At 36.7% G+C, this 16,286-nt stretch overlaps 1 protein-coding gene across 5 annotated transcripts in view; it reads left to right on the forward strand.

The window, feature by feature from the left end:
* Positions 1 to 12,743, forward strand: part of FLRT2 (fibronectin leucine rich transmembrane protein 2) — a 66,314-nt gene extending 53,571 nt beyond the window's left edge. For all 5 annotated transcript variants that reach the window (XM_032690794.1, XM_032690793.1, XM_032690796.1 and 2 more), the window contains one exon: positions 2,249 to 12,743. In XM_032690794.1, coding sequence (XP_032546685.1) covers positions 2,653 to 4,641 — 1,989 coding nt within the window. In that variant the 5' untranslated portion in view covers positions 2,249 to 2,652 and the 3' untranslated portion in view covers positions 4,642 to 12,743. The remainder of the gene's footprint in view (positions 1 to 2,248) is intronic.
* The last annotated feature ends 3,543 nt before the right edge of the window (positions 12,744 to 16,286 follow it).

Consider the following 16,286-nt stretch of genomic DNA (forward strand, 5'->3'; position numbering starts at 1 on the left):
CAGAGTCCTAGAATAAGGTGAATGCATAAATCAGTTTTAATATGACAGTCCCTTCTTAGGACGTTCCCAGCAAACCAGGAACAGCAGCTGCCTGTGGCTGCATGTCCTCAGCTGCGCTTTCTGTTATACCCAGGAGTCAAATAAAACCTAATCAGCAATCAGACTTACTATCAGAAGCGAGCTAGTGCAGGGTATTGGCTCTGTTAGAAGGTACAGACTGTCTCTCTCCAGTGATGGAAAAGGAACAAGAGAACCACTATTAGTACCCTGTGTAGTCCCAAGCATCTCAGAGGGAGGCTCTGCATGTTCATTCGTTTTTTAAAAAGAGAGTGTCATGACAGATCAGAGTGCTATGATCTAGATGGGAGCCAGGCCATGTTAAAGGCAGATAAACTGTCACACTTAGGCTCGTTAGAATGTAATCCTATTAAGAGTTTCTCCACAGTATCACATCATCTGCCATAATTGAAAAGAAATCACTCTTGATTGAAATATACCTGCGAGAGAGAAAACCATGAAGAGTGGGGGAGTGACTATTACTGTTTCTATAAAAGGACAATAAACTGTATAGGCAGCACTACAGTATAATTTGCACTGCCTTTATAATTTGAATTTGTAATGATAAACTACAGGATTTCTTGCTTTTTATTTCCAATTTTTTGAACCTTGAGGCTGATACCTGCTGATGCTCTAAATAAATACAGTAAGCTGCACGTGCAAGGTTGCAGGGTTATAACAGTTTGTCTTCCAAAGAGACTTTCTGCACTGTCAGTCCATAGGATTCCTAAAAGCAGCATTTGGGACATATTATAAACTGCACCGCTGTATCAGAAGAACAGATTTCATGCACTCCTCAATTAAATTTCTTCCCGAATTACCTGGATGATGCTTAAACTGTTTAAATAACTCAAAAGAAAAAACAAACCAAAACAAAACCAAAAACCAACCAACCAACCAAACAAACAAACAAAAGCAAAAGAAACCCACCATTTTTAAGCAGGATTTCTGTTCACTGAAATTCTGTTACCTTGAAATCCTAGCGAATGAATTTTGATCTGGATAAACAAAACCTGGAAAATAACTGTGCTCATGTCACTGCAATCCCAGAGCCTGCTATCTACACATACTTGGTATTTGCCAAGGTTTGTATCCTTCCCTTGGTTCAAGTATGTAAAATGCAGTATTTTTTGCTTATTTTTTCCCAGACATTGGAAACAACATATAATAACATCAAACAGCACATACTTTCATTGCAAACTGTAGAGAATGGGTATGTTTGGTTATAGATCTGAATAATAAATAGTAGCTAGGAACATAAAGGGTATGCTTACAAGCTGAAAATATATGTTAAGGAACTCATCCATACTAAAGCTAGCGAACTTGTTTATGTAGCCATGCACAGACAACTGTATAGCAGAATTGAAAGAAGTGTGTAACCTTTATGGTTTCAAAGAAAGTGTTCTACAAAACTGCTGTAGTTTGAGCTGATCTCCTAAAACAGTAACTTAGCAGATATGAGCCTTTTCATTTAGTGGAAAGCAAGTTCTGAAATCTATTGACGGTACACAGTTCAGATCAGAACCAATATAAAGATGATAGGTTTAGCAAATCCATGTCTTACAGCAGGGTATCTTTCTTGTATTTGTGGATTACCATACTTGTTTAAAAGGCTCTGCTTGTAAGTTTCTGATTCACTCTTCTGAGGTACAATAATATGGCAGTGTGCATCAAATTGGAAAATATACATAATGGCATTACAGAAATAGAAGCAGAACATTCCAGAGTCTGGTAGGAAATAAACATAGAGTGTGATAAAATAATACATACCGGAGTCTACTCTGTCAGGCATCAGTGAATAGCATTCATTGAAGTCAGTGGTTCTGCCAAAAAGAAAAAATAATTACCTAAGCAAAAATTTCCACTTAAACTGTTTAGTTTTAGAATTTTAAACAGACTGTGAGAGGATGAAGACTGGAGTTACGGTACGCAAACACAAGTGATAGATCTAGCCTTCACTGAAGTCAATGAAAGTCCTTCAATCATTGCAATGACTTTGCATCAAATCTATTTCAAGACTATTTAACAGTAATATTAAGCTAATGTTTAATATTAATGTCTTTTTTTCCTTTTTTTTTTTTTCCAGAAATCCATAAAGAGCTCAGCCTTAGAATAGTCTTCCAATGGACTTGATCTTCCCTATTAAACATTTCATGCTATTCAGCTTTTTCTTTTCTCTTTTCTTTTACAGGCAGGCCAGATCTGGCAGATAGCTGATATGAGGACTTTTCTGAGTTCAGAAAGCTGCGTGTGACACCAGCAGACTTCAGTGAAAGGAAATATCCCTGCAAGCACAGAGACTTTTGGTATCTAAATTCATCAGCAAAGTCATGGCTGCTGTTTCTTGCAGCACACATGGAAGAAGGCAACAAACTTTGTAACCCTGGCTAACAAGACTGTGTTTTTCTTATCAAAAGTAGGAGGTAGGCCAGTTATAAAAAGATTATTTTATACTTAGCCTCCAGGACTTGAACTCTGGCCTGAACACTGGACATTAATAGAAGCCAATTTTAATGACCTGAGATTTTGCTACCTGTGCTTTATTATTGTTATCAGTTCTTAAACACTTTGGTACTTTATTTCTTTAGATTAGAAATGGGTTCGTGGACTAAAATGTGGCCCACAGATTGGGCTCTTCTCATGAAATCATGGCTTATCTTTTCCCTGGGGCTCTGCATGCAGGTCTCCAAAACTTTGACCTGCCCGAAAGTGTGCCGCTGTGATCGAAACTTTGTCTACTGTAATGAGCGAAGCTTGACCTCAGTGCCTCTTGGGATACCGGAGGGTGTAACCGTCCTCTACCTCCATAATAACCAAATTAATAATGCTGGATTTCCTGCAGAGTTGCACAATGTCCAGTCTGTGCACACAGTCTACCTGTATGGCAACCAATTGGATGAATTCCCCATGAACCTGCCGAAGAATGTCAGGGTTCTCCACCTGCAGGAAAACAACATTCAGACCATTTCTCGTGCTGCTCTTGCTCAGCTTTTGAAGCTGGAAGAACTGCACCTCGATGACAACTCCATCTCCACTGTTGGCGTTGAGGATGGGGCATTCCAGGAAGCCATCAGTCTCAAGCTTCTGTTCTTGTCCAAGAATCATTTGAGCAGTGTACCAGTAGGCCTTCCGCTGGACTTACAAGAACTTCGAGTAGATGAAAACCGAATTGCTGTCATTTCAGACTTGGCCTTCCAAAATCTTACAAGTCTGGAGCGTCTGATTGTAGATGGCAATCTCCTTACTAATAAAGGCATAGCTGAAGGCACCTTTAGCCACCTCTCCAAGCTCAAGGAATTCTCAATAGTTCGGAATTCACTGACCTACCCTCCTCCCGATCTTCCAGGGACACATCTGCTGAGGCTTTACTTGCAGGACAACCAGATAACCCATATACCACTTACAGCCTTTTCAAACCTCCACAAACTGGAACGTCTTGATATTTCCAACAATCAGCTTCGGATGTTGACAAAGGGAGTATTTGATAATCTCCACAGCCTGAGACAACTCACTGTAAGGAATAATCCCTGGTTATGTGACTGCAGTATTAAGTGGGTCACTGAGTGGCTCAAATTTATTCCTTCTTCCATCAATGTACGGGGTTTTATGTGCCAGGGACCAGAGCAGGTCCGAGGTATGGCAGTCAGGGAGCTCAATATGAATATGTTGTCATGCCCCACCACCACCCCTGGTCTGCCACTTATCATCACCCCAGTCCCAGCTACAACCATGCCAACTACATTAATTCCCACCTCATCGTTTCCCCCCCCAAGTAGCAGATATAATCCTCTCACTCCCATCATAGCCACACTCCCCACTGTGTCTGACAGGGAGGACAGAGAAAGGGTGACACCTCCTTTATCCGAAGGGATTCAACTCTTCATCCATTTTGTTAATGACACTTGCATCCAAGTCAACTGGATGTCACTTTTTACCGTAATGGCATATAAACTCACATGGGTTAAAATGGGCCATAGTCTGGTAGGAGGAATTGTTCATGAGCGAATAGTTAGTGGTGAGAAGCAGCAATCAAGCTTGGTAAATCTGGAGCCCAAATCCACTTATCGGATTTGTTTGGTTCCACTGGATACTTATAACAGTTACCGAACTGGAGAAGACACTGTCTGTTCAGAAGCCACAACCAAGGCTTCCTTTTTGAGCAATGGCAGCAACATCCCTTCCAGTCACGAGCAGACAACTTCTCAGAACCTAGGCTCCCCATTTCTGCTGGCAGGGTTGATTGGGGGTGCAGTGATATTTGTCCTTGTGGTCCTGCTCAGCATTTTTTGCTGGCATATGCACAAAAAAGGTCGTTACACCTCTCAGAAGTGGAAATATAACCGGGGCCGTCGGAAAGATGACTACTGTGAGGCAGGGACCAAGAAGGACAACTCCATCCTGGAGATGACGGAAACCAGCTTCCAGATTGTCTCCTTAAATAATGATCAGCTCCTTAAAGGAGATTTCAGACTGCAGCCCATTTATACCCCAAATGGGGGCATTAACTACACAGACTGCCACATCCCCAACAACATGCGATACTGCAACAGCAACGTCTCAGACCTGGAGCACTGTCATACGTGATGGTGAGGGAAGATGGGGGTGTCTAGGACAAAGAGGAAAAAACTCTAGAAAAAATAAGACCCCCAGAAACAATGAAAAGAATTACATTTGATAAATGTTACAAAGATGCATTTATGCATTTGAATACTCTGTAATTTATACGGTGTACTATATAATGGGATTTAAAAAAAGTGCTATCTTTTCTATTTCAAGTTAATTGCAAATGGTTTTGTAACTCTTTGCTTTTTAAATCTTTAAAAAATATTGCTGAGTACTGTACAGGGTTGTACAATAAGAACCCAATGTCATGGCAAAGGAAAGAATGACTCATTCTTCAAACATTAACCACTTTGCTGTCGAAGCTGTCTGAGGGATGTTAAGTTTCTAAGTGTCCTGAATACAGGCAAGTAAGTGCGTATTAAAACGGTCACTAGGAACAGACAAAAGCAATTCAGATAAAATGGGTACAACCCTTCTGACTACAACAGTAGTTGCTGTTGAGCTTCAAACAATTGGAAATACATGTGTTGCCCTTTGTCAGTTCTGCATTTCCTACCTCCAACTGAAAGCTGGAGTTCTGAGTGCTGCCAAAAAGGCTACTTTCTTGTTTGATTAGTTTTCTCCCAATATACTTGGAATAGGAAAGGTAGACAGAGCTCAGTGTCAAACTCAAAGTGACCTTGATTCCTGTTTGCAAAAGCTACTCTGAAAATATCCCCCAATACTATGTACTTTTATCATAGAAAATGTTTCTGCTTTTCATTATGATTTAAGAAGCTTTAGGCATTCTCTGACCCTTCTCAGTGGGAGGTGAAGGTTATCAGAATGTAACAGAGAGCTGTCATTAAGTTGCACGTCTCTTTAATAGAGCAGCGTTTGTTGACACAGCGTATTCAGGTAAAGCCTGAGTGAGAAAAATTCTGAGTTACTCGCAGTTCTGCAGTATTTATTTACAATTTGGAATCTAAAAGTGTATATTGCTGAAAACATGGTGCAAAATATAATACCAATGGAAAGGTTGCTATTGATTTTTATGGTTCAAGCTATGTTTGACTTAGGAGTCTGAGTTATGTTCAGTATGGAGAAATAGAAGAAAAAAGACAGAAAGAGAAAACAAATAAGAAATGTATTGTAAAAGGTTATTTAGTACTGGAACTCCAGGCATATTATAAACTGAATTACCCCTCTTCTGTCTTAAGTTTTCCATAATGATCTGTGCTTTACAAGCACTAGGTGGGCTTAGAATTTGCTTTTTTATTCTCTCAAATTCTTTAGCTGCAGTACCCTCTGAGTCTTTGAGCTTTACATGCACTATGCAAAATGTCATGTTTCTATTAAAACCGTGATGCAGCTCTCCAAATTATGCAATGTTCCAGCCACTCTACTGACTCAATGACTGCCAGGAACTCCGGATTTCTTGCCAACTCAGTGGTGGAATCTAATTCTTTGGTCTTTTTCAGTTTGTTTGTTTTTTGATGCGGCTCATTTTCTCCTGAGCTTGGGGACAAGCTAAAGTTCACATCAAAATGGAAAAAAAAAAAAATAAATAAAAAGATGGAGGCAGAGCTTCCCTGAGGGAGTAGGGAACCAAAGAGAAAACATTTTACAGTGACCAATTAGGAACAAGGAGAAGTTGTAGCAAGTGGATTGAAGCAAAGGGTGAAGCACTTTCACTGTGGAATGCTTAGACTTTTCACTTTATGAGGCTCCTTATGTTGGGAGAGAGGGTTTTAATCCTTTCCTTTGCTCATTTCCCTCAACCCATTCTTGAAACTCAGCAGTCCATGAGCATGCAGTTTCTGAAGTTCAAATCACATGATAACACTCATTTTCTGCAATGGTGAAATGAACCTAGTTATGATTGATGGCAAAGTACGATCATTTTATAAGGAATCACATCCTCCCACCAACACCTTTTATAATCACAGTTTGAAATTCCACTCTATATTCTATATATTTGCTATTTTCTCCAGATATAGCAGGTATTTTAGACAACCTGTGTGTCTATTGTAATAGTAAAGTCATTTAAATTGTGCTGAGTAAAAGGCTGCCATATGATTTCAAATGGTGTAATTCTAAGTAGAAATGTCTATGCAAAGTGGTTTTTTTTCTGTGATTTCTTTACTGAAGGTGATGATGATAAGGTTGATACTTTTGCTTTTTTTGGTTAATATGGTTTAGGTGCCACAGCTCAAAAGACAAGCAGCAAATAGTTGTGCTTCTGCACACTTCCACTGCATTGGAGTTTGCTTGAAATTAAGTAAAGCATAGATCCCATTGGGTGTGGACGTAGTATTTAATTTCACTGAAATAACTAGTTGTACATTTGATTTCAAAAGGCATCCTTTGAAAGTACATGCTTATTAGTATTTCGTACTTCAATGACTGATGCAGGAGGAATCTTCTGTTCTAGACCTCAGGATATCATAGTTTCAAGATAAGCAAGGCACCTTATTTTTAACAATTGACTTATTCAGGGAGTTTGGCTGTACTGCGGGTGAATGGTCCACAAACCCAAACTAATGACAGCAAATGTTAATGACCTAATAGATCAAAAAATCAAAATTATATTAAAGATAGCATAGTTAATGCTTCTATGTCAGTATGAATAATAATATATATGTTGGTATGGGATACTGGCAAAAGTTTATTTTCTATAAATACTTCTCTGAAAAAACTTAGCAAACCACTTATACAAAAATTTGTGGATAGAACTGGGAGTATTACCTAAAAAAAAATCAGATTTGTAGTCAACTGAAAGATCACGTTTCATTTGAAGAATGTTTCTCCCAATTCCAATTGTTCTTTTGCTGCAAAACAGTTAATGTATTTCAACCTACAGCAGAGTTTGTGACTTCTTAAAGTGCTAGTCGCACAAATATCTGAGACTTCATTTCAGATCGCATCTGGATAAGTACATAATGGGAAAATTTCACTAGGTAAAGTATTTAGAAAAAGAATTCAAAATGGACAATGATCTTTTGGCAATGTAAAGTTTAAGATTAGTAGCTTTTTCCTTAGGCTTTGTAAAAATGGGGTCATCTTCACTTAGTGCAAATATCTGATCACCTATAATAACTAAAGGCTATGGAGCAGAAGTCCCAAGTGTGTGTATGTACAACTCATCCAAAATGTTCACTTCAGAGTCCTAATTTGAACAGGTTCATTGGACCTGGGGAAATTTTTTTTTTTTCAAACGAAATCTCACTCATCTTCCATTGTATACTGCTAGTAGCTGACATAGATGTGCGAAAGATTGGTTAGGGGAAAAAATAAGACTTTAATTGAAATTATGTTAAAGAAGTATCACAACACTGCTGTGCCCAGTTCTTGGGTTCCTTCTGAAGACTCACTTATTTGCAAACAGGTCCTTATTTTCACAGATTCTGTTGCTGGCAGAAACAAACACCTGATTAATGCATGTACTTTGTGTTAACAAGTTCTTATTGGAAAGATTAGTAATGAATTTATTCATAAAAATATTAAGGGATGAAGTTACTTTGGACTGAAAAGATAGCAGTTTTCCGTGTAAGCCAATAAAGGGGCTGTTCTACCTGATGATGAATGCCACGTAAAACAGAGAAAATTAAGTACCACATGCTATTTGCTACTAGAGTAGTTCAACTGCATTTTTCGCTCAATCATTTTCTTTTTTCATGAGAGAAAATTTCTCCCTCTGGGAAAATTATTGATTTCAGTTTTGCAAACAAAAGAACCTTATGCATATTGTATTGTTATTATGGTTTTAAGGGTCTACATAAGGCACTTTATTAATGGTATTAAAATAAAAGTTCAGTCTCAGCTTCTGACAGTAAAGTGGTTAATTCTCATTGAATTCTACATTTATAGTACTTCTTCACCTTAAATTTAACATGGAAATATTAAATCTTTTTTCTTTAGAACATGAGAATAATGGTTTTATGCATGACTTAACTTCACAGCCCAGTGGAAAAACAAAACACAAGTGAGTGCCAAAACCAAAAGTTACTGGCTCTGAGCCTCATCAAATCCTGCCTGATGCTCTCTTCTAAACACAGAGGTAATCCTAGGAAGCTGATGAACACTCCTTCCCTGAACTCTACTGAACAGGGCACTTTGTATCCCAGATGATACTACAGGCAATATTAAAACATTTGGCATTAAATTTTTGTACAGCAGTAGCTCTTTTAAAGGACGCTGGCTAGTAGTCCATATGGAAAACTAGCACAGAAGAGATTTGGCAACCTTTTGTTATACTGGGGCTCTGTGGAAATGTGCCTCATGAGAGCTGAATTCTGATCCTCTCAGAAACAGATAAGCTACTAAACAAATTGTTATCATCAGTTGATCCCAAGTACCTGAAGATGATGTTTCATAAAATTGATTTTAACTGAGACATGCACACTTGATTCTGTTCTGTGTTTGGTATACTTTCTATCTTTAACATGGAAAAATAGATGGTTTGAAGTCTGCATTATCTGTTTTCTGCAATCTGCCATGTTGCACGCATTGTTAACTTCAAAACCTCACTATACACTATATATTATCTTGTTGACATATTCAGTAAAGAGTTATTTAAAAAAATACATCAATCTTGCTGTATTTATATGAGCAAGTTAATTAAAATAAGGATGTGGGTATCTGAAAGGGACAAAAAACATATCAGTCTTCTGTACTTGCATTCCTGGAAATATTTTCAGATGTTCTACTGTCTGTTCACCCTCTGTTCAGTTTCTAAAAGACAAATATCATCTTCTGTCTCTCAAAAAGTTAAATAATTTGTTACCTCAATTTCTCAGATTTAGTCTTAATCTTTATAAGATTATCTCTTTCTGATACACATATAGGAAAGCACTGTAAAACGAGAACAGACTGTATCCCAGTGTTTACAATTATTAGGTACACTTAAGCAGCTACACACGGCTATAACAAATATATATATGTGGAATCTGTGACTCATTATATGCATAGTCATTTGATAAATGCATTTGACATTCATCCTTGACAATCTTGAACCTGTCTTTTAAGTATTATTATCTATTTAATCTGTTTCCTTGACATGAAATGTGATTTTTTTTTTCAATTCTCCCTTCAAAATTGTTCTTGAATTTTCAGAATGCACAACATTCAGACATAAGCCTTAATAAATTTTTGTATAAAACAAATCTTATACATAAGATATATGTTAATATATGCACTATATATAAAGAGACGCTTTAGTTACTTAGAAATGAAAATAATGCCTCTTCTATTTACATGTAATTTTGCTTTGCCAGAAAGTGAAGTATTGAATGTTACAAGTTGTGTCTCTTCAAAGCTTAGAAATGTAATACTGCTGAGTGTCACAATTCCTCAAAAAATTATCTTACTCTCTTTCTTAACCCTGGATATCATGTAAAACTACTGACGGTTCTGTACCATACATCAAGTCCTGCCGCCTTTCCCCCTTAATCGCTTTTCCCTGCATTTGATGCTTCTACTGAACCATATTAGACCCCGGTAAACTAAACCTTCTTGCCTTACTACAAGAAGGTGGACAACAGAGCTAATGTAAATGAGAAACACCATCATTTATGTATTTCCGACAATAATGACATAATAATTTTCAATTGAAATTATTGTTTTCTGTCAAAAAAAAAATTGGCAAACACTGACTTCATAAGATAATCTTTTAATATCCCAATTTTTTTTATTGTAGTACAGATAAAAGTTTATACTTCTTTTTGATACTTTTAAGCCCAGTTACCTGAAGCTGTTCAGACACACATACAAGTGTGTATAAATTTCTGGACTTGTTTATAGAGGATTTAGCTACAAGGATCTCCCAAAACAAACACATGGAGGAGCATTTTTCTCTATTGTTCAGTCAAAATTTTTCAATATTTCACTTTAAAAAGAGTTCTTCCATCTAAGAAGAGTACCATATGGCGAAACAGCATTCCACCATTAAAGTATGAAACCAACATTTTAATGCTGGTTGAAGTGGTACTGTCAGTGAAGGTTCAGTGAAAAATCACTAAAATACTTCCATTACATAGAGAGAGGCTTGATGATTTTTTTAACAATAATTTACATTTCTAAAACAAATTAGTACATTTTAAGGTGAAATCCTGACCCCACTGATTTCAACTATGAATCACAATGTTTATAGGAATAATACATCAGAAGGATTATTAAAAACATGCAGTATGACACACCATATAACATGTCACACCACGTACCCCCAAATGAAATACATCAATTAAGGAGCAGTGTATCTGTCTCTCAGAAAACTAGGGGAGCTGTGAAATAGACTGCAGAAAACAAGGGGTGAGATAAATATGTACTGAGTAACACTGTCCAATATAAAACCATCCAAGATAAGGACATTTAAAGCGACACACATGCCACTGAGCATAGCAAGAATGTTCTTTTACACGAAGACACATACATTTTCTGCTTATAACTCCATATTATGGCTAACATGTGACTGCAAAAATGCATGTATGAATATTTAGAGTTTATAGTATAGTTATGCTTTGGTGGGGACATCTTATACAGAATAAGAAGAACCTGGACATTGTGCACTGGGTCTGTTATTTACCTTCTCTGTATAGAAAGGATTCTATAGAAATTTCTATAGAAAGTGCTATTGATAGCACTATCCTGTTTTTCTAACCATAGAATGCCTCAAAGCGTTAAGACAGTATAGAAACTATTATGCAAACGTCCAGCTCAGATGCCCATGTGTGTTTACAACTTCAGCATGCTCTGTGCAAAAGCAAGAAGTCTCCATGCCAAGTGCTAGCATTGAGCTGAACACAACCACTCTTGAAAAGCACAATTGACAGAAAGATCCTGTATTTCTTGAGAGAAATCAGTATATTCACTTCTGTAAACCTTGAACAGGTGACCACACACATAAATAAAATTCTTTCTGATGAGGATTGAAGTAATGTGTCTAAAGATGGAATACTGTAATTTTCCTACTTTGAAAATACCTGTTTATGATGAAGAAATTTGTTATGTGAAGATGAAATATAATAATAATGATGTAAATACATGTCTTTAATGACATCTTATGGACACGAAAAAAGACACATACATATGCTATATACATATATATTTGTGATATAATTTTAAAATTCCCTGAAAATGATCAAACTCTTCAGATGAGATCCACTTCCAACACATGTGCAATATTACAAAATATTTAAATCTTCATAAATGATTGCAATGGCTTTCAATGAATAGAACAGTGAAATGTGATAAAATTAGTATTTACAGAAATAATGCACAGTATTAGCTCAAAGACTTAGCTGTGGTAGAAAGAGAGAAAGAGAAAAAAGAAAGAAAAGAAAAAAGGAAGGAAGGAAAGAAAATTGAAAAATAAGAAAGAACGAGGAAGGAAGGGAGGGAACAGGAGTTGTCTAACTTACATCTGCACACAAAGTGCGTTCTGTAAAGTGAAGGAAACTGGATCCTATGTACCCAGTGTATAATTCTGACGTCACATAACTCCACAAACAGGTTTAAGTATTTAAAGGTGAGGAGCCAATACATAATTCATTGCTCCCTGACTTACGATGCAAATGTTAAGAATTTTTTAAGAAAATTTGAGAGTTGGTATGAAGTCCAGTTCTGCATTATCTGCTAAAGTGAATATTAATCAAGCAGGGTAGTAGAATGTCGTTGTAAGTGAGGACTGCAGAAACAAGGCGAGCACATTATTAATTTTCACGAAAATACTACTCCTAGCTGGCAAAAAGCACATGTGAGTTATCAAGCATATATGACTTAGGAAAATAAAGATATGGAAACCTGAGAAAGGGGTGATATTCCAAATTATTACAGTTGTTTTAATAGTATTCAGTTGAGTAGGCAATTAAAGAATTAGTTCATAAATGTATTGAAGTTTTTCATATTTCAGGCCCCAAGGAGCATATATTCTATTTCCCATTCACAAGAAATGAGTTCAGGCAGCTTTTTACTTACATCTGCACTGGGGGTTAGTTTTGAAGTCAGTGTTTGCTTTTTTAATTGGTGATGTTGTTCATTGGAATTCTGTGCATGCACCGATTTACTTTGTCATCTGTGAATAATTTGAGGGATAGTCTACTTTATCTGCAACACTTACCTTCTTGAGAAATATATAGTTAACTATATATCCATACCTTTCTGCTTTTGTTTTGGCTTTCCATTTTATGATTTAACTTTACAAAAATGGAGGAAATCTGAAGTAGAGCAAATTTAAATTTTTTTCTGCTATAATTACAGCAAGGGTAAGGTTGTGTCTTTTTAGCAGAAGACAAAAGTTAAGAATACTAAGTTAAGAAAGAAATTATCTTAAAGAATTTTGCTATCAATTTTAAGTTAAATTAATTATTTTTCAACATTTAGTTATAATAGCGATGCTGGGAAATTGAGCTAGGAATATCGAGTAAATTCAGGTTTGTGGTTATAGGACCTTTGTGTCCCTAGGTTCAGTTTTACTAGTAGCTGCACAAAGAGAAGGAAAAAAAATGTTTTTTCTTCCTTACTCATGTATATCAGATTTCTTTTTGTAGTGATCAAAGAGGAACACAGCTACTTCACAGAGATCTCCCTCAAAAAACAAGGTGTCCAGAACAGAAAGAAAATACCTGGAGTCATGGCAGAAGTAGATCTGGATCATGTTATGAGGGAGGCAGCAAATTACAGATGCTCTGCAGCATTATATAGGACCTTTAGTTCATCCAGGGCCCTACTAAGGTACCTTCATTGAGATTCATGCTCTTGGAGATATTCTGTCAAAAGGCACAATCCATGCCTTTAAAAACCGGGAAGGATCTGAGTTCTGTTTCATTTCGTGGGCCTTTAGTTACCATTTCTGGAGGGCCAGGCACACTGCTATTTTCAAGAAGGAGTGTGAAACAAGGCAAGTTTGAAAGGTCACATTTTCAATCACTCTCCTCACTCTCCTTTTATAAATGCAAATATTATTAAGGTCCTTGAAGGCAAATTTCCAAACTATGGCACATGTGATCATTGTGTTAGCCTCAGATCAGACACTCCTGCTTTCAGTTTAGATGCCTATTACATTCCTCCATCATTCCTCAACTAATTAATTGTTTTCTTAATGTCTGAAACTAAGCAGTTTGTACTATTGCTTATTTGTCACAAGATAAGGAAAAAATCTACAAAATAATTTTACCCACAAACTGTGTTCACTACTCAACAAAGCTAAGTTACACAAATGCTAGCAGTACAGTGAACCATTTGTCATGAAGTAATAATCTTCTACTGTTATGAATTCAATTTATATCCAGACTATGAAAAATCCAGAGGCACCAGTGTCACAATTTCCATTGCTTTTGCCTCGTTTCTTCTATGACACATCAACCTTCCATAGCATGATTGGTTTAGAGGACAGATTGCTGTTTTATGCCTCATATGATTATGTCATAAGTGTTTACATTTAAGATGGAAATAAGAAAAACAAAGCTCTTTCTGATTGTCTGCATTTTGGGGCTGCTCTAGTAGTAATTTACTCTCTATCTGTCCACTGCACTATTTGTTTCTCAATATTTTTACACATTAAGACACACACACATAAACATGTGACAATCACACTGTATTTATACATTTTTATGTTTATAGTCAAGTACTCAAACATACATATACACATATATATAGACATATGCTATGTGTATCTGTAGGTGTAAATATGGATTGCTCTACTGAGTCCATTACAGATCTTGCACATCAATTCAGTTCTCCTCTTTCTGAGACATCTCTAATTCAGTTCCACTTAAGCTTGTGAGAGAGAGTGGAGATGTTGAATAGCATGATTTTTTTTAAACAAACTGTGTTGTTAGTATTAGCGAGAGTACCTTTTCAATAATGTATGTGCTTTGGCAGCCTGTGCACTAACACTTGAAAACTACAGAGAAGATTATCATAGCTCCTGGAAGTGGATAGTGTGCACCTTCTGAAACACGCTTCCGAATGCACAAAGTACATCTGAGGAATCAGTTTATAGCAGGACTGTGTAGTCCCTAAATAAACTGCAGACAGAGAAGAATGTGGGAGGAGACTATGTAACTAAAACCCGGTATGAACAAGAAGGGAAAAATTCAAATGTTTCTACATCATTAGCATTACATGACTTTCTATGTAATTTTATTCTCTGTGGCGTATATTTCTTTCATGGTATTTGACAGTCTTTCATTGTCATGTGAACTGTCTTTTAACTCACTCTTCACCTTCTACTTCAAGAAGAACCTGATTTTTTATATAGGATTTTTTGTGGAATGCCTAAAAGTGAGTGCCTCTGTCATACATGAGGGAATGAATTTGTGTGTAGCAGCCGAAATGGACAGTGTTCATTGCCGCTCATCCTCCTCAATTCATTTATCTAACTATTTGAAAAAAGATGAACAACACAACCAGTTCACTATCGCAGGAAGACTTAGAAGTTTGCTATGAAATATTCTTCCAGTGTTTGATTTTGCAGATTCTCTATTTGTAGCAAACATGCAAAGAAATTTGTGTGCTGCACCAGCAGCAGCACTTCTGCCTTGGTTCCCTGCTATTCCACTTACATTTGACTTGAAATAGGAAAAGCTCACAGCTTGTTTCAGTTGCTCATACATAGCTTAGGTATCCTGACTCCATAATTAAAAGGCATGAACAGTCACATATCAAATTCAAGGCCTAGGAGCTGCAGTGCTTGGGACCATGAATGTGTGTCTGAACATGTAGTAGCATACAATTTAAGTCCTCTGTGCTCCATACATGGCTCCTGTCATCTCTGCTGCCCCTTTCTGAGACATCTCTAATGTAGAAAGAAGATAACTTCCTTTTAGATCAAGAAACATATCCCTTCTATACAGTTTATGACTTTTCAGAGATCATGAATTGTAATAGAAGTATTATTTCTCCCAAGGTGAGGAGGAAAGAATGAGATATGTCTCCACCCATTCTTCATGGGTGAAGGGCAAGTCATCTGTCGAATGATCTGACAGACTCCCTCACTGACTATGCTTTCTCCTTGTGCTAACCAGGCTCCATGTTTTGTAGTACTCCCATCTACTCTCTTTCTGTCAAATATCATGGAATCATAGAATCATAGAATATGACGAGTTGGAAGGAACCCATCGGGATCATCAGGTCCAACTTGATATATGTTATGTTAACTACGTAGTAAAATTTATGCCTGTCCATGCTTATGCTGCAGTTCTGGTCATTCAGAACTCTATGCTTTACTGTAATTTCTAGTTGTTAGTTTACATATTCTGGTTTTGATAGGACTCTTATCCTAGTTGTTGCTCAAGATGTAAACAAAGAAGGGCAGGTTATTTCATGCAGATTTGTGAACCTGACATTCCTCTCTTTTAAATACCTATATTTGCAAATTAAAGCATATTTTGCTGTGATTTTGCAGGATTTGTTTTAATACATAATATTACATACATATTGCTTAATATATATATCTCATATTCAGAAATACGAAAGTACACATTATCCTAGAACTTGTCAAAAAACTTATTGTTTTTCAGTTAGAGATCATCTATAATAGTAAATTAACTGATACAAGTAATGAAGTTCCTTCTAGTTTCTGAAGTTCCTGTAACAGACTACTCTGAACTTCAAATCTATTTGGGGCAGGTAGGGAGAAAGAGATAGGGATTTGAAGGACAGAAGTTGTGCCAATACAAAATGTTTTT

Source organism: Chiroxiphia lanceolata, chromosome 6, assembly GCF_009829145.1.
Source record: "Chiroxiphia lanceolata isolate bChiLan1 chromosome 6, bChiLan1.pri, whole genome shotgun sequence".
NCBI classification, from domain to species: domain Eukaryota; kingdom Metazoa; phylum Chordata; class Aves; order Passeriformes; family Pipridae; genus Chiroxiphia; species Chiroxiphia lanceolata.